This window comes from Sus scrofa, chromosome 4 (genome assembly GCF_000003025.6).
Source record: "Sus scrofa isolate TJ Tabasco breed Duroc chromosome 4, Sscrofa11.1, whole genome shotgun sequence".
Taxonomy (NCBI): Eukaryota; Metazoa; Chordata; class Mammalia; order Artiodactyla; family Suidae; genus Sus; species Sus scrofa.
This window is the reverse complement of record NC_010446.5, coordinates 109,953,504-109,977,763: the sequence shown is the minus strand read 5'-3', so window position 1 is coordinate 109,977,763 and position 24,260 is coordinate 109,953,504. Positions and strand designations below refer to the sequence as shown.

The 24,260-nt window shown below is 54.2% G+C and overlaps 1 protein-coding gene across 2 annotated transcripts in view; it reads left to right on the top strand.

Moving 5' to 3' along the window:
• The window catches only part of SLC6A17 (solute carrier family 6 member 17), a 55,083-nt gene continuing 34,351 nt past the window's right edge, over nt 3,529-24,260 (top strand). Inside the window, exons 1-2 of one of the 2 annotated variants that reach the window (XM_021090051.1) lie at nt 3,529-3,917; nt 20,260-20,631. In XM_021090051.1, the coding sequence (XP_020945710.1) occupies nt 20,346-20,631 (286 nt within the window). In that variant the 5' untranslated portion in view covers nt 3,529-3,917; nt 20,260-20,345. Of the gene's footprint in view, nt 3,918-5,322; nt 5,513-20,259; nt 20,632-24,260 lie in introns of those variants that run through there. The other variant, XM_001929323.5, reaches the window with a different exon arrangement.

The window sequence follows — 24,260 nt, the reverse complement described above, 5'->3', positions numbered from 1 at the left end:
AGAATGGGGAAGTCAGCCAGCCAGGGGCTGGGAGGAAGGTGTCAGGCAGCAGGAGAGCCTCCCTCCTGAGGCTGGAGACCCTGAAGACAGAGGGAGATCCATGTGCCCCATAGTGTGTATTTCCCTAGAAAATCTGGCCTGGAGAAACCAAGAACTGGATAGATGTGATACAAGAGCAGAGAAGCAAGGATGCCTTTGTTACGTCTTGATATCCCCAGCTGCTTCAGTCTCAATATGCTCCAAATCCATCATCTCATTACTTTCCTCCCCAAAGTTCCCCAAATCTGCTCCTCCTTCTAGATACCTTATATTCATTAATCGAAATACAATCACTCAATAATATCATTAATAACAGTCTTTTTCTTTCTTTCCTTTTTTTTTTTTTTAAGTCTTTTTTAGGGCATATGGAAGTTCCCTCTCACCACAGCCACTGAGCGGGACCAGGGATCGAGCCTGCGTCCTTGAGGAGAGCCACAAGGGGAACTCCAATAACAGTCATTTATTAAACACATGTTATATCAGATGCGATACCAGATGTTTTATTTATGTTTTTATGTTTTTATTTTTGGGGGGCCGCACCCGAGTCATATGGAAGTTTCCAGGCAAGGAGTTGAATCTGAGCTGCATCTGCAACCTACACCACAGCTCAAGGCAACGCCAGATCCTTAACCCACTGAGCGAAGCCAGAGATCAAACCCTAGTCCTCATGGATACTAGTTGGGTTTGTTACCTTTGAGCCCCTACGGGAACTCAGGATACCAGATATTTTAAACCAATCCTCTCCTCTGATCATCAAAACAACCTTATGGGTTATGTAGGACCCATTTTACAGATGTGGAAACTGAGGCTCAGAGATAACTCATAACTCATTCAAGGTTTCCAGTAAATGAAGTCAAGATGAAAACCTAGGTATGTTTGCCTCTAAAATCCTTCCCCTTTCCCCGCCTTACAATGGCCCATCTCAGACTCTTTCTTTCCTCCCGCCTCCCACATCAGATCAGTTGTCGAATTCCATTTGTTCACCTCTGTCAAGTTTCCTGTATCACATCTTACTCCCTGCCATGCCCCCTCCTCTCTGTTCTGCATCACCAGATGAGTCCACAAGGGCAGGGATCGTTATCTGTCCTGTTGCTCTGCAGCAGAGCTGGATCCTTAACCAACCGATCGAGGTTTTTTGTTTGTTTTGTTGTTTTTTTTGTTTTGTTTGTTTTTAATGGCCACACCAGCGGCATATGGGAGTTCCCAAGCTAGGAGTCAAATCTGAGCTGCAGCTGCTGGCCTATGCCACAGCCACAGCCACAGCCACGCCAGATCTGAGCTGCACCTGCAACCTATGCCTCGGCTTGCAGCAATGCTGGATCCTTAACCCACTGAGCGAGGCCAGGGATGGAACCCGAATCCTCACAGAGACAACATCAAGTCCGTAACCCCCTGAGCCGCAAAAGGAACTCCTGTCTGTCTTGTTTTCTGTCATATCCTCAGGGCTTAGAACAGCGTCAGGCAAATACTAGGTAGTGGTTGAGTGAAGAGATAACTGTCTATGGAAAGATCATTCCAAAAGCACTGATGGCTTTTGTTCCAGACTGTCTTTTTGAGGAGGTCTGCATGACAAAAAGGCTTGAAAGATACAGTGTCTCCGGCGGTAAAGGGCAGGTATGTTTGCGTCTGGCACAATAAAGATGACATCTCCCTCCAGGGCAAAGTTTGGCGGGTTGGCTTGCAGCCCACTATAAAGGACTGGTGTTTCTAAGCCTGGAGTTCCTCAGCAGTATCGCCTGGGGTCCAGTTCCATGCCCCCCCCTACGGGACCTGTAGGCTAGAGAAATTAATTTGAATGCTAAACTCATGCTACCTGCTGTGCTATGAGTGAAAAAGTCCTTTGTCTCTGGTTCAGGAGTCTTATGTCAGATGCAAGGGTAAAATCTCAGAGCCTTCAGAATTCATGACAATGACCCTACTGGCTTTCTTTCTTTCTTCCTTCCCTTTTTTTTTTTTTTTTTTTTTCTTTTCTCTTTATGGCCACACCTGCAGCATATGGAAGTTTCTGAGCTAAAGGTCAAATTGGAGCTGCAGGAGTTCCCATCGTGGCGCAGTGGTTAACGAATCCGACTAGGAACCATGAGGTTGTGGGTTCAGTCCCTGGCCTTGCTCAGTGGGTTAACGATCCGGCGTTGCCGTGAGCTGTGGTGTAGGTTGCAGACGTGGCTCAGATCCCGCGTTGCTGTGGCTCTGGCGTAGGCCGGGGGCTACAGCTCCGATTCGACCCCTAGCCTGGGAACCTCCATATGCCTCGGAAGCGGCCCAAAGAAATAGCAAAAAGACAAAAAAAAAAACAAAAAAAAAAAACAAAATTGGAGCTGCAGCTGCCAGCCTACATCACTGTAACAAGGGATCTGAACTGCATCGTCAACCTACACTGTAGCTTGTGGCAATGCCAGATCCTTAGCCCACTGATGAACCCGTATCCTCACGGACACTATGCCAGGTTCTTAACCCAATGAGCCACAACGGGAACTCCCTATTGCCTTTCAGTAGGACAACCGATGCAGCCTCCATGTCCATCCCTCCCAGACCCCTGCCTCTAAGTCCAAGGTGTCCTCTAGAGCTAAGATACTTCATTCCAGACCCCACACCGCCCTCCAAGGCCCCGAGGGATGGCTTCTACTCCCAGTCTGACTGCACCTCCTAACAGCCCGCTCTTTCCAGGTCAGGCAACCATCCCACCTGCACACCTTCTCCACTCTCTTGCATCTTTGTCAGCTGTCCCCTCTGTAAAGGTCATCCTTCCCCCTTTCCATTGAAATCCTGTCTGCCCTTTAAGGCTGGGATCCTGTCTCACCTCCTTCATCAGGCCTGCTCGCAGCTCAGTCAATTTCCTTCTCCTTTCTCTCACTTTCCTCCTCTTGTAAGGTTCTTCCATCCCTCTGTCTTGAACTGTGACTTCCTGGCTAAACCCCACTCTGCCTCTCCCTGGCTTCCATGCCCTCATGTCCCAGAGGGGTGATCTTCTCAACCCCTGCAGCGCCAGTCAAACAGTAGGAGCTCAATAGTTGGGTGATGTATTTAGGAGTCGAACGGCTGGTAAGGATCTTGCAGAATGACAGGATGGAACGACAGTGGAGTGGGACAGTGAGAAGAGCGCGAACAAAGGCAGTGGAGGTGGAGGTGGCCAGGGCGGAGGAATAACCACTTTGGCTGAGTTCAAGATACGGACCTGAAACGATGAAGGTAGGGAGGCCCAGCGCTCAGGAGGGCCTTGGCCATGGGGACCCCATTCCTCTCTAAGGGCAGATCCTGGTAATGCTGCTTCAGGATCTGAGTCCCTTGGTCAGGGGCTTCAGGAGGCTTCTCCCGGGCAGCCCCCCCCACCCCCCGCCGCCTCCCGCTCGCTGCCCACCCCCTCCGCTTCCGTCGGCCATCAGAGCCTCGCTCGCGGCCCCAGAGCCTCGCATTGACGCGGGCCCGCGCGTGAGTCAAGCCTGCGTCACGGCGCCCCGCCACCAGGGTGGCCTTTCGCAAAGCGAGGGAACAGTGCGCGCTGCGCTCCGCCCCACTCGGTTCCGCTCCGCAGAGCCGGCGCGGCCAGGGCGCGGGGAGGGCGGCAGTCGGCCCCGACGCCTGCAGCCTCACGCGCTCCCTCGGCGGCGGCACCTGGGCTCCCCGACCGCTCCCCCGAGGCCCCAGCGCGCCGCGGGCGGGAGACCGGCCGGGACCGGCGGCGAGGGAGGGAGTGAGGAGCGAGCAGAGTCGCGTGCGCCGGCGCGCCGCTCCGGGTGCCCTCCCAGCCTGGGCCGGGGCCCGTCGCCGCCACACTCGCAGTGCCCGTGGGAGGGGCTGTGTGCCCGCGACCTGTCGGGACCGCGGCTGCTCGGCAAGAGGGCAAGGGCCAAGACCGCACGACGGCACACGCGGGACAGGTGAGTCGCCGGCCGCGCCCCGCTTGGCTTTACGGGACCAGCCAACGCAACTTCAGCTGTTCCGGCCCCGCCCCAGGCCTAAGAACCGAGGTGCGAGGCGGCGCTGCTCAGGGATCCGCCCGGCCCGGCGCGGGCCCGGGGCTCCTCCCGCCACTCCAGCTGCCGTTGCCTGGCGACGGAGCCCCGGGGCCCGAGCTCCTCCGGCGCTTCGGAGGGTGCCCCGCGCCAAGCTCATGGGTTGGACATCAGGCTCCAGCTTCCGGGGCTCAGGAGGGCCCAAGAACTCCGGTGGTAGTGGGGCAGAGCTGCAGAGGCAAGCGCCCGCGAAGGACCGGGAAGGAGACCCGGCCAGAATCGCCGCCAGGAGCTGCGCGCCCAGGGCGCAGTTCCTGCGGCGAGGTTCCTGCGTGGCTAGAGACCCCAGCCTCAGCCGCTGGGCTTCAGGCCCATGACCTTGACAGTAACATTGGCAAGAGAAGCAGAGCGCTCACGCCCGAGATGAATATTTAATTCCCAGTCTCGGGGCTGGTCCTCGCTGAATTCGGAGCTAGCGGGGAGCCCATCCTCCCTCGAGGGAAGCGCATCTGGGAACAGAATGGCGGAGATGGGGGGACGTGCGCGGGGTGCAGGTCTGGAGGGGGCGCCGTCTCGGGAGACAGGCCTCTGCCTCCTCGATACCTGTGCGCTCCGGGTTCTCAGGCGCCGCTCGCTGTGCTGCGGGGAGGGCCGCTCCCGCAGGGGCGCGGCCTCCAGCACTTTCCTTTTAAAGCCTGAACAGGAACAGCCGTGTCAGGGCGCCAAGGGTTCAGAAATCCCAAGGCCGCTCACTTTACAGGACCCAGTCGCTGTCAAGGGGAGTTTGTCTTTTGTTCGTTTTTTGAAATAATTTGTTCCTACTCCTTTCTTTCTTTCTTTGATGCATTTTTAATGGTCCCTATGGATTAGGAAATTTCTAACCGGAGCTATTTTGGGGGCAATTCAGCTGTGAACATGAGGCAGGTTGGGTTGGGTTGGGGAGATAGGTCAGGGGTGTAGAAGGCACTGCCCCTATTAACAGGAACTTCCAGGAACTGAGAAAAACCCATAATGGCTCCAAAAAAGAAAAAAAAAAGTATCAAAATTTCACTCACGCCCTGCTGAACCTACCGACTGATGTCTGAAGAACAAGGTCAGAGTGTGAGAAGGTTAACATGGGGCTCCTTCTACCTCGTGCTGTGCTTGCCTAGCCCTCGGTCCAGTGAGGCGGACCCATCACCTGGCAGGAAGGGCTCTGAGGTCACGCCTGCGTGTCCTTGGCGTTGGCCCATCCATAGGGACCATCAGAGGCTCAGCTCCTCTGCTGGCTTTTTCCCCCGAATGGAGCAGCTGTGGCTAAGTAGGTGGTGAGTTTCAGCAAATCCCTGCGGCTTAGCCTGGAGGGTGACTCAGTGCAGAAGGGAAATGGTGCCCACCAGCTCCAACGGGAGTGAGTATGTTTGGCATGAGTCACATGCAGAGTCGTGTGTCCGCTGTTTGTGAGTTGAATGGAGTTCTCTACCGGGACCTGTGAGTGGCAATGACCTGGGCTCCTGGTGTTTTAGAGTCCCTGACCGGAGGTGAGCAAGTCCCCAGAGTGAGCTAAGCAGAGCTCAGGCTGCCTGGCTGTCAGGTGAGGGGCCTGAAGCTCTGACTTCATGGGGAAGGCCAGAGGGCTGAGCCGGGTCGGGAGGGAGGTTGGATGAGAGGCGGAAGTGGGGGAAGGCCGTGTGGTTTTGGTGAGAACTGGATTCAGTGCTCTGCCACGTGCCAGCCTGGAGTGACCTTGGGCAAGTCACTTTACCTCTCGAGCCTGGGTTTCCTCAGTTGTAAGGCAGAGATGCTGGTGGTACCTTTTCTGCAGGCTTATTTTTGAGCCCAGTGTGAGGCACATAGCAGATGCTCATGAAATGTTAGTTTCCCACCCCTTTCCTTGTGGGCCTCAGCCAGCAGGAATTCTTTCTCTTCCTGTCCTTGTTTCTTGGTGTGAGAGGAGGTGTGGAGACAGATGAAAGGGGCAGGGCTGCCCACGTGGTTTCACAGGACCCATAACTCAGCGTCAAACTGACCTACTTCCAACCCTCAGGTCTCCCCCAGGAGACCCTGAATGGGGAAGCCTGAGTAAGAGCCGTGCTATGGCGGGGGAGGGGGGAGGGGTGGGCAGGACTGTGCTGGGTCTCTTGGGTGCCCTCAGCTGCCTGCAGTGGCTCCAGGGTGAGACTCTAGCACAGACCTTGACTCCTTCAGATTGTTCCTGACTGTGGCCTGCACCCTAGTTGCAGCACCTGCTGAACCTGAAGGGTCCCTGCCCTTTGATCAGGTCCCCCCACCTGTCCTGTTTGTAATGGAGTTGGGGGCTGCAAGAGAACCATCCAGGGGAGGCTAGGCTGGCCGTCCTGGAGAGGAAACAAGCATGTTTCATGCATTTCCTAATGGATGCTGGCCCCTGGCTCCCTCTTGTAATGTGTCTAGGCCTGGTGCTGAGCTAAGATGTGTGCATCTCAAGAGCAAAGGAAGTAAGAGCATCCCCAGGGCAGCAAGAAAGAAGTCACGCTGACCCAGGGGACTCCAGCCTGCTACTGGAACTGCTCCTGGAAGTGTGTGTGTGTGTGTGTGTGTACGTGTGTGTGTACATGCACTCTGGAATCATGGCCCTTTCAGTTGGACCTGAGAGCTACTTCCAAGGATGATAAACGCACAGATGAGAGGATTCCTGAGAAGCGAGTTCCTTCTGCCTGTGCAGCTCCCCTTCCTCGTGCGCCTTCCTGTCCAGGTTGGCTGCAGCAGGACAATTCGTCATTAATCCCTTCAAAGCTGCTAAGATAAGCAGCAGCACAGTTTAAAGGGAAGATGGATTTCAGGGTTTTTTTGCCTCCCTAAAACCAGGTCTGAGTTATTGCTCGCCCTTAGGCTGGGCTGCAAGAGGTGCTCACAGCAAAATATCTGGAGCTCCAGGCTGGGGCACAATGTCACTCTGCTCCTACAAAGTCCTCTGACATCGGTCTTTCTCTGACTGGTGTCCCAGGCTTCCAGGGGTCGGAAGCCCAGTGGCACGGGTACATCTGTGTTAGTGCACCTCCCGAATGCAGGCGGGACAGGGATCTGTGGAGAAATGCCTGCTTTGCCAGCTTTCAGGAGGGGCGGGTGCTGGGTTCCAGCCGCTCACGCCGTGCTTGGCACATGGTGATAACATCCCGGGTTTACTGAGGTTTCTGCGCTGTGCTAAGTGCTTTATTAATACACCATCTCCTTCGCTATGGTCCCAGGAGGCAGATATTGCTCTCAGAAGTTTACAGATGTGGACCTTGGGGTTCAGAGAGGTTAAATAATTTGCTCAAGGTCCCACCAGTAGTGAGTGGTAATCTGAGGATTTGCACTCAGGTCTGGTAGATTCCAGACTTCATGCTCTTACTATGTGATGTGTCTCCATAATAAGTTTGTGTTGTTGTTGTTCTTTCGTGGCCGCGCCACCGCATATGGAATTGCTAGGCCAGGGATCAGATCCAAGCCGCCGTAGTGACCTCCTCAGAACCGTCTGATCCTTTTAACCCATTGTTTTGGGCCGGGGATTGAACGTGCATCCTAGCGCTGCAGAGACACCTCCAATCCCCTTGTGCCACAGCAGGAACTCCCGTTTCCATAATAAGTTCTTAATAAACATTGCTGACAACCTAGGCATTTACCCAAATGAAGCTATCTAAACCTATCTAGCTCTTTAAGCTAGAGTCCTGAGCCTTCACCAATGGCTAATTGGTAGAGAATGAATGAACCTTCACTTCTAAGCTTTGGGAAATAAATACTAGTGGTTCCAGGGTGGCTGGAATCCTGAAGTAGATCCCAGGCTCCACCGTGGTGCCTTACTGTTGGGTCTCTCTTTCTCATCCTGACTTCTCCCACCTTCATTCCCTTAAGTTTGTCCAAGTCAGGGGTTGGTGCTCGGAGCAGGGAGGGGGCATCAGAGCAGACTGGAGGTTGCCCTGCAGATCTGTGCCTCTGCAGAATCAAGGACAGCCAGTCACTGGTGGGAGCTCTGATGTGTCAGGTTTCTCTGCTAAGAGGGTGTGCCAGGCACCTGCCGCAGCTTCTGGTGAGGTCCTGGACCCCAGAGCAAAAGTGCCAACACCCCAAGGTTACTTACAGCAGCTGCCCCATGGCTGCCTGAGGGCTGCTGCTTGCTTCCTGGGCTTCCTGGAGAGCTCGCTCTGCTCGCCCTCGGCCTCTGCCACTTACGTCCTTGGCTGTTCTGGGAAACTTGGCATCTGACTCCTCCTGCTTCTCCATCTCTTCTCTTCTCTGAGAAATCACCTGGAGGAATGGGCCCTGCTGTCCTAGGCTGGCTGGCATCTCTGAGCCACCTATGATCCCAGTGGGGAAATTTTTGATAGCGAGGGTGGATAATTGGAATGTAAGCGTTACTGCTGCCCCACCCCCAGCGGATAAAGAAATCTTCCCAGAAACGCTTGCTCCCCAGACAGTCATTTTGCAGAGATCCAGTCTTTGGGTAATTCCCCCCCCCAGCCCCCACCCCTATGAGGAACTTTAAAAATTAAAACATTGTTCTTCTCTGGATAAATCCAGTTATTTTAAAAAATATAATAGTCACTGTGTACAGAAAACTCACATGTGAGGACATAAGTTCAGATACAGGATGAGTTACTGAGCCAAATTAGTCTCATGTTTAGAATCAGGAATATTTGGGAGTTCCTGTTGTGGCTCAGTGGTAACTAACCCAACTAGCATCCGTGAGAATGTGGGTTCGATCCCTGGCCTCGCTCAGTGGGTTAAGGATCCAGTGTTGGTGTGAGCTAAGATGTAGGTCACAGACGCGGCTCGGATCTGGCATTTCTGTGGCTGTGGTGTAGGCTTGGGGCTACAGCTCTGATTCGACCCCTGGTATGGGAACTTCCATATGCTGCAGGTACAGCCCTAAAAAGAAAAAAAAAATCAGGAATATTTTGTTAGAGAGTAGCTCTGGGTCAGGTGAGGCCTGGGCAGCCTGAGTCCCCAAGTCAGGAATTGAGACCAAAAGCACTTTTTGCTCTGAGGCCTCTTGTGGAGTGAGGGTGAGGTGAGCGTGGGACAGAGGAGGTACCACCTCAGCTCCCAGGCCCTGGGGTCATCGTTTCAGCTGCATTTGTCTCACAGAGCTGCCACTCTGTCTTCCAGAGCCAACTCACTGTTCATTTGAAGATAACAAGTTGCCTCTCTCTGTATTCCATCGTTTCTAATTACCAGGTTAATTAGAATTTCCATTGGATTCTGTGCACCACTCATTTGTCCCCTGTTATTTCACTTGCAATAGAATGCACTGGTCCACACCCCAAATTCCTGCTGGTTGTATTTGTCTCTTTAATTATAAGGCTTCTGGGCTCCCGTGGTTTTGAATCCTACTCCGGGTCGGGAGTGTGCTTGCCAAACTGCCTTTCAGGAGACGTGAGCAGTCCCCTGGCAGGATGGCTCCAGCAGGTGCCGCCAGGTGAGTACTCCGTGAGGACATGGACGCCCTCTTCCTGGGGGTCTGCAGGAAGGGGAGCGAGTGTGCTCCCATGCTGTGCAGCCCTGCGCTGGCTCCCAGAATGCCCTGGTGGCTGCTGTCCACGGTCCTGGCACACCTCTGAGACAACCTGCCTGCTAGTAGTTCGGGGACTCCTTTAGCTGAAAGGAGTCTCCTTGACAGGTTCCCCAAACTGCATTAAGTCTTCAGCTTTGGGAAAGGACCTGGTCAACTGAGGGAGCCCCTGACCCCGCTGGGGGCGGGGAGTGGCACTAGACGGACTCATTCCATTGGCGACTTGCTGAATGAGATGCACGCGTGTCGCGCTCCGTGCCGTGCATCCGAGAACCTCCTAACCAGGGCCCCAGGTGGGTGGCATGGGGCCCAGAAATAATGATGCCTTTATCCCTGGAATAGCCTTGGAGTGGCCCAGGGTGCTGAAGCCTCCTCCAGTCACCCCAGTGTGCCCTACCCGTGTTCTCTTCTCCGTGTGTCATCGCTGGGGGCAAACCGAGAAGCCCATAGAGCAGGGACTCCCGAGGCTGGTAGACCACAGCTTGCATCCCCCCCTCCTCCGCTTCACGGCCCGTTGATCTCGTACGTGGTAGCTACCTTCCCTTAGCTTGGGCTTCTCTGTCTGTATCATGAGAGTGCATTTTATCCCAGGTTGTTGGGGGGATAAATAGCATATGGAAGCACCATGTGTCTTCAGACACGTGCGCACCCTCTGCTGTGATCTCAGGTGTCCTGCTACTTGTTCCTGGTGGGAGTGCTTTTCTGCCCACCCTCCACAGGGCCGCGCTGAGGGCTGTGAGCAAAGAGGCACGTTTCTGGTTCTCAGGAAAGAGGCATCCTGTTGGGACTGTAATTAAAGGTTTCTGATCACTTTTCTTTCGAGGGCTCTTCGGCGGTCTGGTGGGTAACTCAGGTAATTGGACCCCCTTGATGCCTTGTGTTTCTGTCTGAGACAAGAGAAAACAGTAGGTTTAAGAAAATCCAGGTCAGAGGATTTGGGCAGACGCCGCGAGGACCCATCTGTCACCACCATGGGCCTCTTGTGAATAAGAAAAGCTGGGAGTGAGGCCTTTACTCGTCCACTGCTGGGCTTTTTATTTTCAAGACTGATTTTTAAAAGATTTTTTTTTTTCAAATCAGGACAGATGTCATAGATCTTCTGTCTAGAGCCCGTCTACACGTTAGCACACTGGGGTTCTCTGTTTCCCTCTCTCTTTAAAACCTAAAACTGGAGTTCCCATTACAGCTCAGTGGGTTAAGAACCTGACTAGTATCCATGAGGATGCAGGTTTGATCCCTGGCCTTACTTAGTGGGTTAAAGATCCGGCGTTGCCATGAGCTGTGGTGTAGGTCGCAGATGTGGCTCAGATCCCACGTTGCTGTGGCTGTGGCATAAGCTGGCAGCCGCAGCTCCAATTCAATTCCTGGCCTGGAAACTTCCATATGCCGTGGGTGCAGCCCTAAAAAGAAAAGCCAAAAACCTAAAACTCCCCCACCAGCCCCTTGCATCCTCAGGCACCCACGTGCTTCTTCCATACCAGCCCAGGGTGGGACCGTGGGTGGGTGCCCCTCTGTTCCTGCTTGAGCCCATATCTCTGTGTTCTCATATGGAGGGGAAGCTCGTGTGGGTGGGTTCATAGTGTGCCCCCTGCGTTATTTCATTCTCGTGACAACCCCTTGAGGTTGGAGCCTCATCCTTTTTTTCGGGTCCAGAAGCCAAGAAAGGTTGTGTACTTCCCCAAAGACTCACGAGTAACACGTGGCCGCAGGCCTCAGACCCAGGTTCCCTGGCTCCCAAACCCGGGATCTTTCTGGGAGCGTGTGGTAGTTGAGAGTCGGATGCTGGAGTCAGGCTGCATTAGTGGTTGGGACTCAAGGCCTCCACTTCTTGACTGTGTGCCTTATTTCATTCATTCCAAGATGCATAACTTTGCACGGTGTCACATCTTAAAAGCAGGAAGTGCAGTCAACAATGTCTCAGATGCGCTGGTGGTCAGGAAGATGGGTGACCTAGTTGGGTGAAAACCTTCCATTGTCCCTTTCCATTAAGTTCAAGAAAGTACAAGCACCAAAGGGTCTTAAGTTCAATGACATATAGCTAATTAATTCCTCTGAGCCTCTACTTCTTCATTTGTGTGATGCGGACAAGAGTGGTCCCAGCCTCATGCAGTCACTGGTGGGGTTAAAGGAGCTAATGGCTGCTACAGTCGTTTCTCAAGAAGCATCACCCCTGTGCTGCTGCTGTCATTATTATGCGACACCCTGCTCCGCCCTCAGCTCCTAAATTCTAGCGCCAAGACAATGCATCTGTGGCGCAGCCGCAGTGCTGTTCTTACGTCCAGACCCACCAGGCATGAGTTTCCAACTCTCACGTGATTTGGTAGAACTGAACCCAGAGATTTTGTTGGCACGGGCCCCACCCACACTTTCCAGGGCCAGTTCCTCCCCCTGTGGACCATCTGCCCCTTTTCCTGCTTGCCTTCTTCCTTGACTAAGAAAACAAAATACTGACAGCAGAGAACATGCTCAGCAGATGCAACAGGAAGATGAGAGGGACCGAGAAGATTCCACTGGCTCCTTCACCTCTTTGTTGCTTGGAATGGTCCGCCAGCTGATGAAATGTTCCACGCAGAGACTGTGCCCACCCAGTGTTTATTCCTTGGCGTAAAGATGGATCCTCTCTGCCAAGTGGAGAAAGGGAGGCCCAGATCATGGCTCCTTTGTAAAAGGCAAAAAGTCAATGAGACATGGCTGGACTTCTTAGTTTGCCTTAGATTTGTTTTGTTTTGTTTTGTTTTATTGTCTTTTTAGGGCCACCGCTGCTGCCTATGGAAGTTTCCAGGCTAGGGGTCAAATGGGAGCTGTAGCTGCTGGCCTACACAACAGCCACTGCAGTGCTAGATCCAAGCTGTGTCTGCAACCTACACTGCAGCTCATGGCCACCCTGGATGCTCAACCTACTGAGCAAGCCCAGGGATTGAACCTGCATCCTCATGGATCCTAGTCAGATTTGTTACCACTGAGCCACAGTGGGAACTCCTATCTTAGGAGTTTGGAAATCAGACACTCTTGGGATCAGAATATCCTGTCAGAAAATGGAGAAGATACGAAGCTGGGAAATGACACGGCTCTAGAAAATTTGAGGAGCTCAAGATACATCAGTTCATTGATTCACTCGTCATTTATAACCTATTTATTGAGCCCATGTAGTAGAAAGTCTCCCAGAATTTAGCCTTGCAGAAGCAAAGATGCTGTCGGTTAGAATAAGGGCAGGAGACCACAACACAAAGCCAGCAATCTGTGACGTGGAGTCAGAAGGGACCGTTGTGTTGATTCAACTCCTCAGCCAGCTTTTCTTCCTCTCTCTCCTTCTGTCCATGTGGTATCCAGATGCAGTTGGTAGGTGAGCGCTGTTCCCTGTTTTCCAGATGCGCAAGGGAGAGAGAGCTGCCTTCCGAGGCCTGGGGTCCCCCCACATGCGCTGCAGGGCTGTGCGGGATTAGAGCCCCCGGTTGGGCACGCAACTTCTGGTAGGTTTACCGTCTCTCTGGTCAGAGCTGTTAGCTTTTCTCCCAGCCTCTTTGTTTCACAGGCCAAGGCAGTGGTTCAGATTTCAACCTGGGAAGCAGGTGGTTCTCAGAAGCTGGGCAGGCAGTGACCCCGGAGCATCTGTAAATTCCACGTTCCGTCCCGTGTGCCGGGCACCCCCGGGTCCTGCCCTCAGGGAGCCTTGTGGTTAGAAAAGCAATCAGGCCTGTAAGCACCCAGTGATGCTAGAAAGCCAAATGCTAAGTGTGTAAAATAAATAGTCTCATAAGGAGCGTGCTGAGGAGGGTGAGAAAGGGGCATTCATTCTCACTGAGAGGATTCTAGAAGGTGTCACGGGTGAGACGGTGAGCTTGGAGCTGGACCTTCAAAAACCAGAAGCTCCAGGGGCAGAGGACACGGGGTGATGGCTGGGCCGGGGAGGAAGGGGCCCCAAGGAGGAGCTGCGCGTGTTGGCCAGGGTGGGACAGTGACAGTGCGTAGTATCCAAGAAGCCACCTCCGAAGGCCTGAGGAGAAGCGAGCTGGGAGCCGGCTGCCTGCCTCTCATGGAGAGAAGTCTGAGCCGGAGCATGAGGGGTGGGAGCGGACAGATCTGAACCCACTGACATGACTGTGCCACATGGGGATGGAGGACAGAGGAGGGAAAGGCCAAGAATGGGGCTGGGTCCCTGCCCGTGTGTCCTGGGCGAGGAGACCCAGGGCGAGTGGCCGCCACATCCAGGCCAGGAGCAGTTTGCCAGTTTTCCAGGAAGACAATTAAAAATAATTCGTGGGACAGTTTGGGTCTCTGAGAATAGTCCGACCCGTTTGGGGTCAGTGGAAGCCCAGAGGCTCTGAGGTGATGAGCAGGACGGTGGGGCCACCACTGATTGTCACCTGGAGATTAGGAAGCTGCCAAGGTCTCTGAGAGGAAGGAGCCCGGCCTCGCGTTCTTCTCCCCACCGCTTAGCGATGCGTTGGACTTTGGCCGCGTGGTCGGGGAGCGGGGCCTTCCCCACGGCTCTCCTCTTCTGGGGCCCCTCCTGGCTTCCCTGTTGGAAATCCGCATTTGCAGACACACAGCACTCTCTGCAGAGCCCCGCCAGCCAGGGCAGCAGGGCTGGGCACGCCCCGTGGGGCCGGGTGAAGCCAGCACACCGGGGTCCCCTTGGCGGCCTCTTGCCCCAAGATGGCAGCTTGTCCCTCCAACTCCCCTGGGGATCGTACCTGGAAAATAAATGACTCCTGTGGGCTTGTCCCTTGCGTTGCTTGGTACAACCTTACCGACCCCAGGAGGCAGGTGTTCAGAGGGGCCCGCCCCGCCTCTGGCTTGGCCTCGGTGGCAGGGTGAGCAGCCACCCCCATTTGCTTGGGGTCACTGCTGACGGCTGTGCTTGAACATTTGTTGTGGACCCATCAGCCCTCTGGCGGGAGATATTTTTACCTGTCTGCCTCCTAGTCGCACTATTTTTTCATTCTCTTTTAAAGAAGATTCACAGCTCACTCGTGCCGTCCTGCGCTCTCACATGTGCTATTCTGAGCCGTAAGCTGCATCTGTTGCTAAGTGACAGATCTTTCTCCGAGTTTGAGCCCCTCTGCATCGTGCTCTAAGTCATTGAGACATTCCTTGCAGAGAGTACCATGGAACTCATCACCTGATGCTCGGGGAAGCAACTTTACAACCGGGGGGGTCATTTGAGTCCTGCTGGACTGGCTGTCACAGCATCATCACGACACCTCTGTGGGCTCTCAGCTGGCAGAGGGTGGCCTGACAGACAGGCCTGAGAACCTGCAGTGTCTAGCACCTGGGGCAGGTCACATCCTGCTCACACCCATGTCTGGGCGTCAGGGGGGAGCCCTCCCTAGATACATGCGGACCTGAAGGGGGCCTCGGACGTCACCTAGACCAACTCGTATTACACCTGGATGCTGAGGTCCAGAGGGATCAGGGTGATGGGTGGGTGGTGGTTAGTCAGGACCAGCACCCAGCCAGCCTCTAGATGCCTGGATCATGGCCGGCTCCAGGGCCTGCAGAGGCAGGGCCAGAAAGGACTCTCCCCACCCGAGTGCTTGTCCTGGCAGTGCTTCAGGGTTGCTGGCTGGGTACACACTGCGTTCCCATGCCTCCGTCCGAAGACTCACCTTTCCCCACACAGGGACTCCAGGCTTAAGGGGACTGGGGGGGCGCGGAGTGGGAGGGTTCTTCGCTGCTGTCACCGCCCCTTTATTTTATTTTCAAAAGTGATTTTATTGAGCCTGTTGCAGTATTTTTTTTTTTTTTTTAAACAGCCCCACTTGCGGCACATGGAGGTTCCTAGGCAAGGGGTCAAACTGGAGCTGCAGCCGCAAGCCTACACCACAGCCATGGCAACACCAGATCCGAGCTGCATATGCAACCTACGCCACAGCTCACGACAACACCGGATCCTTAACCCACTGAGCGAGGCCAGGGATCGAACCCACGTCCTCATGGACACTAGTCTGATTTGTTATTGCTGAGCCACAAGGGGAACTCCCACTAGTCGGGCTCTTAACCTGCTGAGCCACAACGGGAACTCTGACCTGCCCTTTAAAATCACGCAGAGGGCACAGGAGTGGGAACCCTGGGTGCTGACAGCTGTGTGACATGAGCCGTGCACTGTCCCAGCCTGGGGCACAGCTGTCCACCTCACTGCCCGGCTGGGCTATGAATGCCATGAGGTGACAGGAAGAGGTGACATTTGTGAACACTTGCTGGGAGCCGGTCCCCCTCTAAGACCTGAACAATCCATCCTCCCCACGATACTGGGGGTGGGCTCTGCTCTCCTCACCGATGCTGAGGGAAGCAGCACAGTGAGCTGAAGAAGCTTGCGGGGCTCGTAAGTAGAGAAGCTGGGAATCAAGCGCAGGCCGATCTGAGTCTGGCTTCAGAGCAGAATCACTAGCCCATAATGTGCCCAGAGACTGTATACAACAGGATTTTAAGTGGTTTCAAATTATTAAAAACATGAGCTATAGTTTGATTCATAATATTGCTAGGCTGCACTATGAGCCCGTGTTTTTATTAGTAATTGCTGTTCTCCGGGCCCAGGACCTGGCACCGCATGGCCCTTACAGTGTCCCTGTGAGAGCCCGCGGCGGGGTGAATGGGCCCGGACTTCGCAGGGCGCTGCCCCACCCGCCTCAGGGTAGTGCCCCTTCCTGCAAACAAAAAAAGGGCATCTCTGACGTGGTGCCGTTGCCAAATGCTCTCCGTCCTCCCCCGCATCCCCCGCCCCTGCCCCCATCCCACAAACTCACTCTGGCTTTTCCTGAGGAGAAACGGGGCATTTATGTAACAAAATATAAATAGGGGGACTTGCATATCTTTAAATGAATACAGGCAGACAACACCGGGCCTCCGGTTGCAGCCACTGCCATTTGGGTCCTTGCTGGCGCCGGGAACCTGCTCACCGTATCCTTCCGCAGCCTCCCCGGGAGGCAGAAACTGTCATCACAGAGAACTTTTCACCCACGAGAGGGCTGATGCTCACATAATCCAAGTCAGGTGGCTGCCTGCCTTTCTCAGGGCATCAGCCAGCGTCCTTACAGTTGGTGGGAGGGAGGGAGGGCAGGGGCTTTGAAGTTAGTCGGGCCTGGGTTCGAGGGCTCCCACTTCATTCGATCACTCATGCAGTCGACATACGTTTCCTGAAGGCCGCTGCTCCAACGTCCCCTCCTCCGGGATGCCTTTCCAGGCCATAAAATAGCAGCTTGCAAACACCCCGCTCTGCACGCCATGGTATTTCTCTTTATAGCACAAATCACCACTGGCTATTTTATGTTTATTTCTTTCTTTAGTATCTGGTCCTTGCATAAGAAATAAACCTCCAGATGCGTACAAGGTGCCTGGTGCAGGGACCGGAGCCAGGAAGGACCCAAATGACAGTGGCTGCTACCTGGAAGTCTGGTGTTGTTTGCCTTTATTCATTTAAAAATATGAGAGGTCCTACTGTGGCCCAATAGGATCGGCGGCATCCCTGAAGCACTAGGATGCAGGTTCGATCCCCAGCCTGGCACAGTGGGTTAAGGATCCAATGTTGTCACAGCTGCAGCGTGGGTTGTAACTTTGGCTTGGATCTGATCTCTGGCCCAGGAGCTCCACGTGCCTAGGGGTGGCCGAAAAAGAAAAAAAATGTGTTAAGTCCCCCAGGCAAGGGGAAACACTGGACTTATTTTGTTTGTCGCTGCATCCCTCACACCTAGAACAGGGCCTGCTGCAGAGAAGGCAGTCAGAAAATACATGTCGAGTCAATGAAGGTATGAGTGCGTGAATGAATGAATGGGAACTCTCAAACCCAAGCCCACCTAACTCCAAAGCCCCTGCCTTCTGCCACCGCAGCCAATTCTCTTCTTCCTGTGTCCCTGCCCCCTGCTGGGTCTGACCCAGTGGCTTCGGGTAATTCACTTCCTCTCTCTGGGCCTCAGGTTGCTCACATATAAAGTGAGCATGTGCCTAGAATCCCTCGAACTTTAATATCCCATAGTCATTAATTCCATATGAATATTAGACATTGCATGGGCATATTCATGGGCACAGAAGGGTCCAGTCAGGATTGCAGCCCAGCCCAGTGCCTCAGCGGCAAGTTTGCATCAGCACTTTGCTTCCTGCAAACCTGATGGCACAGGAGGCCCCCGGGCCGCCATCCTGCAGTGCGGGATGTCCTCGCACATCAGTGACATCTTGGGAAGAAGGAAGAAGCTTGTGTCGAGCTGATGCCTGCGGTTTCTGTGATGCTGCTGTGGGCATCCTTCTCTGGCTTTCCCAGAATGTGTTCATTTTGCCCTTGAGCCCTCCTGGTTTAAAACGAGGCCGTCTTCACCCCCACCCCACCCCTCCCTCATGCTGGTGACCAGAGCTGCCACTCCCTAATCTGTTTATGGGGACACGTGTTCTCTAATTGATCAGCCTCAGGATAAAGTCTGCAGACTTGTGGGAATCCCCCTTGGTTTTCTCCAGTTGCAGCCAGATAAACAGCAAATCATACCTAATGCACTGCAGATTGTTCTGTTCGAAGCCCGCTGCAGGCCGAGTACCTGCAGAGAGGCTCTGAGTGAGGTACCCGGGTGGTGATTGCAGTCGTCAGAGAGTCCCCGACCCCTGTCCCCAGCTCTAGTTTTTAATAAAGCACTTGCCGTACGCTGAGGAGCGATGGGGTAGCTGGACAGGCAGCCGCTGCCTGTGCCTTAGGTCTTGCTCTCTTTTGAGAGCCTGGGGTCAGGGTCCTGCCCACTGGGGCAGGGGTAGGAGCTCGTGCCAGTAGCCCAGGCAAGAACGAAGGCCTCTCCCTTGCACAACTCCTAGGGGCACCATTCGCTTGTGTGGCATGGGCACACACAGCCGGGGGTGAGGGGGGGTGGGTGCTGAGGGCTGGAGGGTCCACAGACTCACCGTCCCACCTTGGGCCCCCTCCAGGACACAATGGCGCGTTCAGCCTACCCACTGTGAAGTCGAGTCCCAGCAGAGAGCTGTATGTCTTCCAGGGAAAGCTGAGGTTGTGCAGGAAGGCTGGCTCTGTCCCAGGCACTCCAAAGGCCAAGACCCCCACTCTGCCTGGGATGGAAGGGCACAGTCACTAAAGAATCATGGTCTCCCTTAGACGAGGAAGGCAAGGACGTGTCATCAGCTTGTGTGGTCCAAGACCTGGCCTGGGGAGGGGGAGGGCTGGCTAACCCTGCAGACCAGGGAGGACAGTTGTCCCCATCTGCCAGGCCTCCTGCCTTCATTGCCTGTGTAGTAGGATCCAGCTGGCCAGGTCCCCTTGAAGGTCAAGTGTTGGCTGGAGTCAGCCAGGAGGTCTGGGTCAAGTGCAGCCAGAGGGGCAACCATGCACGTTTCTGCTGCACGAGGACCTTGCCCGTGCGTTCAGGTGGCACGTGCGAGAAGAGAGACGGCTCATTCCCTCCGTAAAGTAATTACAGAGCTGGGTAATTTACATCCCTAGAAGGATGCAGGGCAATTGCAGGCCAGGATGTACGTGGTTTAATTTTAAATCCTCCAACCTCCCCTTAATGAGGAGGTGCTTTGAAACATAGCAGAATGTGGAGATCCTTCAAAGAACTCATTTCTTGGTGCTTTATTTGTTTAAGGGAAAGCGTGAAAGACGGATGGGGAATGGCAGGAGCAGGGGAGGGTTTGCCTCCCCCGCCTGCGTCGTGCAGACATTATCTGCTGTAAAACTGTCACTGAAGGATAGAGAACCGGCTCTTGGCTGCAGTGGCCTTCAGATAACGTCAGCGCTGAGCCATGACCCAGGATTTGTTGGCGCTGAGCAAACCTTTCTGAGGTTTTGGTGCCAGAATCCTGAGTGGAACCTGACCAGTGCTCCTGCCTGGGGATGCAGGGGCCCTGGGGTTGCTGCTGCCCAAGGGCTTCATGGTAAACGCTCTGGCCTTTCTATTCTCCCACAAACGTTTGAATCAACTGCAAGATCTGTAAAAATACAGAGAATGATTCAGTGGCTTGGGAGGGGCCTGAGAGTCTGTGTTTCTAGCAGGCTCCCCATGATGTCACTGGCTCATGAAGTGCATTTTGAATAGAAAGCCCCGGAGAAGGCCTATGCTGGCTTCTCGGGGTCCCACCAGGGGCTTTGACCAAAGAGGACACTAGAGGGCTGGGACTTGGCCCCACCCGGCACTGCCCTGGGCAGGGAAGGCTATGGGGCCCTTCACATGGTGTTGAGCATTCTAGGATCCGTGGTTATGAAAGGGGGCAGTATTGTCGTGGATGACCCTTTATTTGGGCTTGGTGTCTGCTGTCACCTCTTCTGTCCCATTAGGCTTTCCTTTCTGATGATGCTCAGGTAAAAAGGCCAGTGGGGGAGTTCCCGTTGTGGCTCAGCGGGTTAAAGGCCCAGCGTTGTCTCTGTGAGGATGCGGGTTGGATCCCCGGCCTCACTCAGTGGGTTAAGGATTTGGCATTGCCACAGGCTGCAGCGTGGGTCGCAGATGCGGCTTGGGTCCAGAGTTGCCATGGCTGTGCTGTTGCAGCTGCAGCTCCGATTCGACCCCTGGCCCAGGAGCTTCCTTATGCCGCAGGCACGGCCACAAAAAGCAAAAGAACGAAGGAAAGGAAGAAGGCCAGTGGGGAAGCTGAGTCTGCAGACCTTGATCTCCTCAGTGGGCACCGCGATGGGTGGGGGCAAACCCCGTGTTCAAGGCCACTGATGACACAGCCGGTGTGTGGCGGGGAGCTGACGGGGTCGTGTCATCTTGGGCTCCCCACCTCTCTGGTGTGGGCAGCTAATCCTCTCCTGCTCGCCTGGCTTCGCAGGTCCCTGGATGAGAAGGAGCTGACAGCAGCCGAGCCCCACCTTCTCTGTGTGCTGGGGAGCGGGGCTGCGCCGCCCCGGTGGCCCAATGCCGAAGAACAGCAAGGTGACTCAGCGCGAGCACAGCAGTGAGCATGTCACGGAGTCGGTGGCCGACCTGCTGGCCCTTGAGGAGCCCGTGGACTATAAACAGAGTGTCCTGAACGTGGCCGGCGAGGCAGGTGGCAAGCAGAAGGCGGCGGAGGAGGAGCTGGATGCGGAGGACAGGCCGGCCTGGAACAGCAAGCTGCAGTACATTCTGGCCCAGATCGGCTTCTCCGTGGGCCTCGGCAACATCTGGAGGTTCCCCTACCTGTGCCAGAAAAATGGAGGAGGTAAGAAGGAGCTCTGCTTGCCCAGGCGGGGCCCTGCAAATACACCGGGCTTGGGGGGAGAGATGGATCACCCCCTGGTGGGGCAGAACCGGAGCCCTCGTAGGCTGGCGCTCAGGGCTCCAGAGTGAGACTCCCCAGGATTAGCTAACAGCTCTCAAGGGGCTGTAGGCATGATGGCGAGAACATGGGCTCTGGCCCTGGACAGCCTGGGTTCAAATCTCAGTGCAGCCAGTCTGCTCTGGGATCTTGCTTGATTTCTCTGTGCCTCACTGTTCTGCATCTGTAAAATGGGAATAATAGGCGTTCCTGCCTCACAGGATAGTTGGGAGAATTTAATGAGCTTTACACGTAGAATGCTTGCCACTGTATCTGATGCACAGTAAAGAGCAACTGTTGGCCTTATATTAAATGCAGGTAGGTGCAGGCACTGCTGGGAAGCACTCCCTGGATATTGGGCTGAAATACATGAAAGTGCTCATATGGGAGCGTTTTGGAACAGCCAAAGCACCAATTTCATGTGGTTCGACCATTGAAACCTCCGCAAAGCTTAAGTAAGGAGGACTGATCATCATCCTTATTTTATTTATTTTTTATTTTTATTTTTTGTCTTTTTAGGGCTGCACCTGGAGCATAGGGAAGTTCCCAGGCTAGGAGGCGAATCGGAGCTACAGCTGCCGGCCTACACCACAGCCACAGCAACTTGGGGTCCGAGCCACATCTGCAACCTACACCAGAGCTCATGGCAATGCTGAATCCTTAACCCACTCAGCAAGGCCAGGGATCGAACCTGTGTCCTCATGGATACAAGTTGGGTTCTTAATCTACTGAGCCACATCGGGAACTCCATTATCCTCATTTTAGAGACTGTGACATTGAGGCACAGAGAGGTTCGGTCACTTGCTCAAGATCACACAGCTGGTGATAAAATCAGGATTCAAACCTGGGCAACCTCTGGTCCTGGGAATGGGATTTTGAGTCAGCAGAGAGCTTTCATGCCCCTGAGTCCCTGTGCCCCGGGACTGCCACACTCCAGCCTGAAGGGGTGGCCACAGCTTTGCAGGCATTTTAACCCCACCGCTTCCCTCCCTGCTCTGTGGGGCTCTTCTGGGCAGCCTGTCCCAGAGAAGAACCCCATTCGGGAGCCCTCCCTCCTCTCCAGACACTCTCCCTGTGCAGAAGGCAGAGTCGGGACGGAAGCTTCTCGTTCTTGTAGTTGCTCGTGAAGGGCAGGAGTGAGCTGCCCACCTGAGTTAAGGCAGAGGCTTTCATCTTTTCCACCAGGGTGCGACCTGTTCCCTCCATGCTCTCCTAGCTTTGAAAGATCTCCCCCCAGCCCTTCGTCCAATAAATAGCGACCAATCAGAGCTTTCGGTCTGTATAGCACGGCCAGGCCCAGGTCACTAAGCGGATGTAAGACCAGCCCAGAGCAAAGGTACAGATAGATGTAAGCATGTGGTTCCCTTAAGTGCCCTTAGATGTTGACAGGAGCTCAGAGGACCCAGGACGACTGTGTTTGGGGACCCTGGCCGGCAACCCCCAGCCTCATCCTTCTATGGCTGAGATCATCCATCTGCCGGAGCACTGGGTGCTGGATCACGGAGTCCCGCTTCTGACCACACATGCACCCCCCACCCCGAGGGCACCGTTCTTGCCAAAGTGTGTCGGTTCCCAGTGTCACCCGACATCACGAACAACCCCCGGAAGAGAAGCACTGGCAGGTCCCGGGGCTCTGAGCTCTGCATTCCACATTCCCACCTTCATTTTCCATCCTCTCTGATTCCTGGAATCCTGCTTTATCTCTACCTCGAACTCTCCTATATTTTCCTGGTTTTGTGAGAAGTCATCCGAAATGCTATTTTGGAAGGAGGCACATCTTTACAGGAGGGAGATGATCTGAGAGTCAAAACTCTGGTTTCGAGCCCTGGGTGATCCACGCTAAACTGCTTAAGTCTGAAAACTCTGGAATTCTGCCTGGCTCCACCAGATGCTGACAGATTCTTTGTTCTGCATCTTCTGAGTTTGCTTTATTTTCTCTTTATTTTTATGAGGAGAAGGCACGTGGTCATCAAGGGCTTACTCGGGGTAGGTCATTCATTGAATCGTCAGGACAGTCCTGTGCGTAGGTGTACAGGTGAAGCATAGGAAATGGCCGTTAGCATTAGTCAAAAGTGATCAAAGAGTAGCAATCTCATATGGGTCTACCTAATATTTTCTTTTTCTTTCATTCTTTTTTTTTTTTAAAGGACGCACCCGCCCCGGCACATGGACGTTCCCAGGTTAGGGGTCATATTGGAGCTACAGTCGCCAGCAATGCCAGATCTGAGCTGCATCTGTGACCTACACCATAGCTCATGGCAACACTGGATCCTTAACCCACTGAGCGAGGCCAGGGATCAAACCCACATCCTCATGGATATTAGTTGGATTCGTTATTGCTGAGCCACAGCGGGAACTCCATACCTAATATTTTCATCCTCTTTATGTAGATGACAAAACAGTGGCACAAAGAGATCAAGCAATCTGGCCAAAGTCACACAGCTAGCAAGTGGCAGAGCCAGGATTCAGGCCCAGGGGTTCTGGCTCCAGGGTCTGGATCTCAACCCCTCACTCAGTGTGCATCTGAACAGGCTTGAGACCAAGGTGGTCCTTCAAAGCCCAGGAATAACTTTGGGGTTTGCTAGAAATGAGACCAAGTGCAGACCAAGACACAGGCTATCAGAGATCCAGGGAACTTATGAGATTCCCAGAATCCAGCTTTCTGTAGCCATGTTCTGCTAAATTTCCTGGCACGAGCTGTTTAGACTGATGACCCGAAGCCCCTGAACACCACCGAAACATCAAAGGAAATCCAGATGTGTTCCAAGTTGTGTTTTCTAGGGTGGAAGAGGGTACATTTCCAAATGAATTTCTGTAAAGGTTGATGTGAAAAAGTACTCTGCTCACCCAGAGCGCAGCCCGGAGCACCAAGGCTAACTAGACCTCGGTGTCTTAAGAGGCTGCAGCCGGGTCAGCACCCTGGGGCCCGAGTCGTGACTGGTGGGGCCAGGTCTTTGCCACAGCACTTACCTGGAGGCTTCCCCTAACAGAAGATCCTATCCCAGAAACCCATCTCCCTGCATATCTGGACCGACCTGAGGACTTGCGGGTGAAATATGAAACCAGTGAGGCTGTGTCCCCGTGCCTTCCGGCAGATCACATCTCTCCTTTGCCTCTTCCTGAGCTGGAGGCCAGGAGACAGAACTAGGCTAAAAGACAGGACCAGGGGTCCTTTAGCCCCCTCCTCCTTTTAGGATTGTGATGCATTGGGCTCGTTAGTGAAAATTGAATTTATGTGTGCATGTGACCACGTGCACCTGTGTGTTTAATGAATTAGGTGCTGTTATGTAAGGTGCGGGGGTGGGGTTGCTCCCCAGAAGGCTTTCTGGATTAGCCCCCTTGGACCCCCTACCCCTCCCCTTGCACGTATGTGCTCCGTTGGCCGTGCGTGACGTGTGTGTGCGTGTGCGCTGACATGGTCCTTGTGATCGTGAGGGTCCCGCCAGTCCTCCTGGGATAGCGTCTGTGCCTTCTGTTGCCCTGATCCCCCTCCGCACACGCCTGGTACAAAGCAGGTAATGGCTGACAGTTGC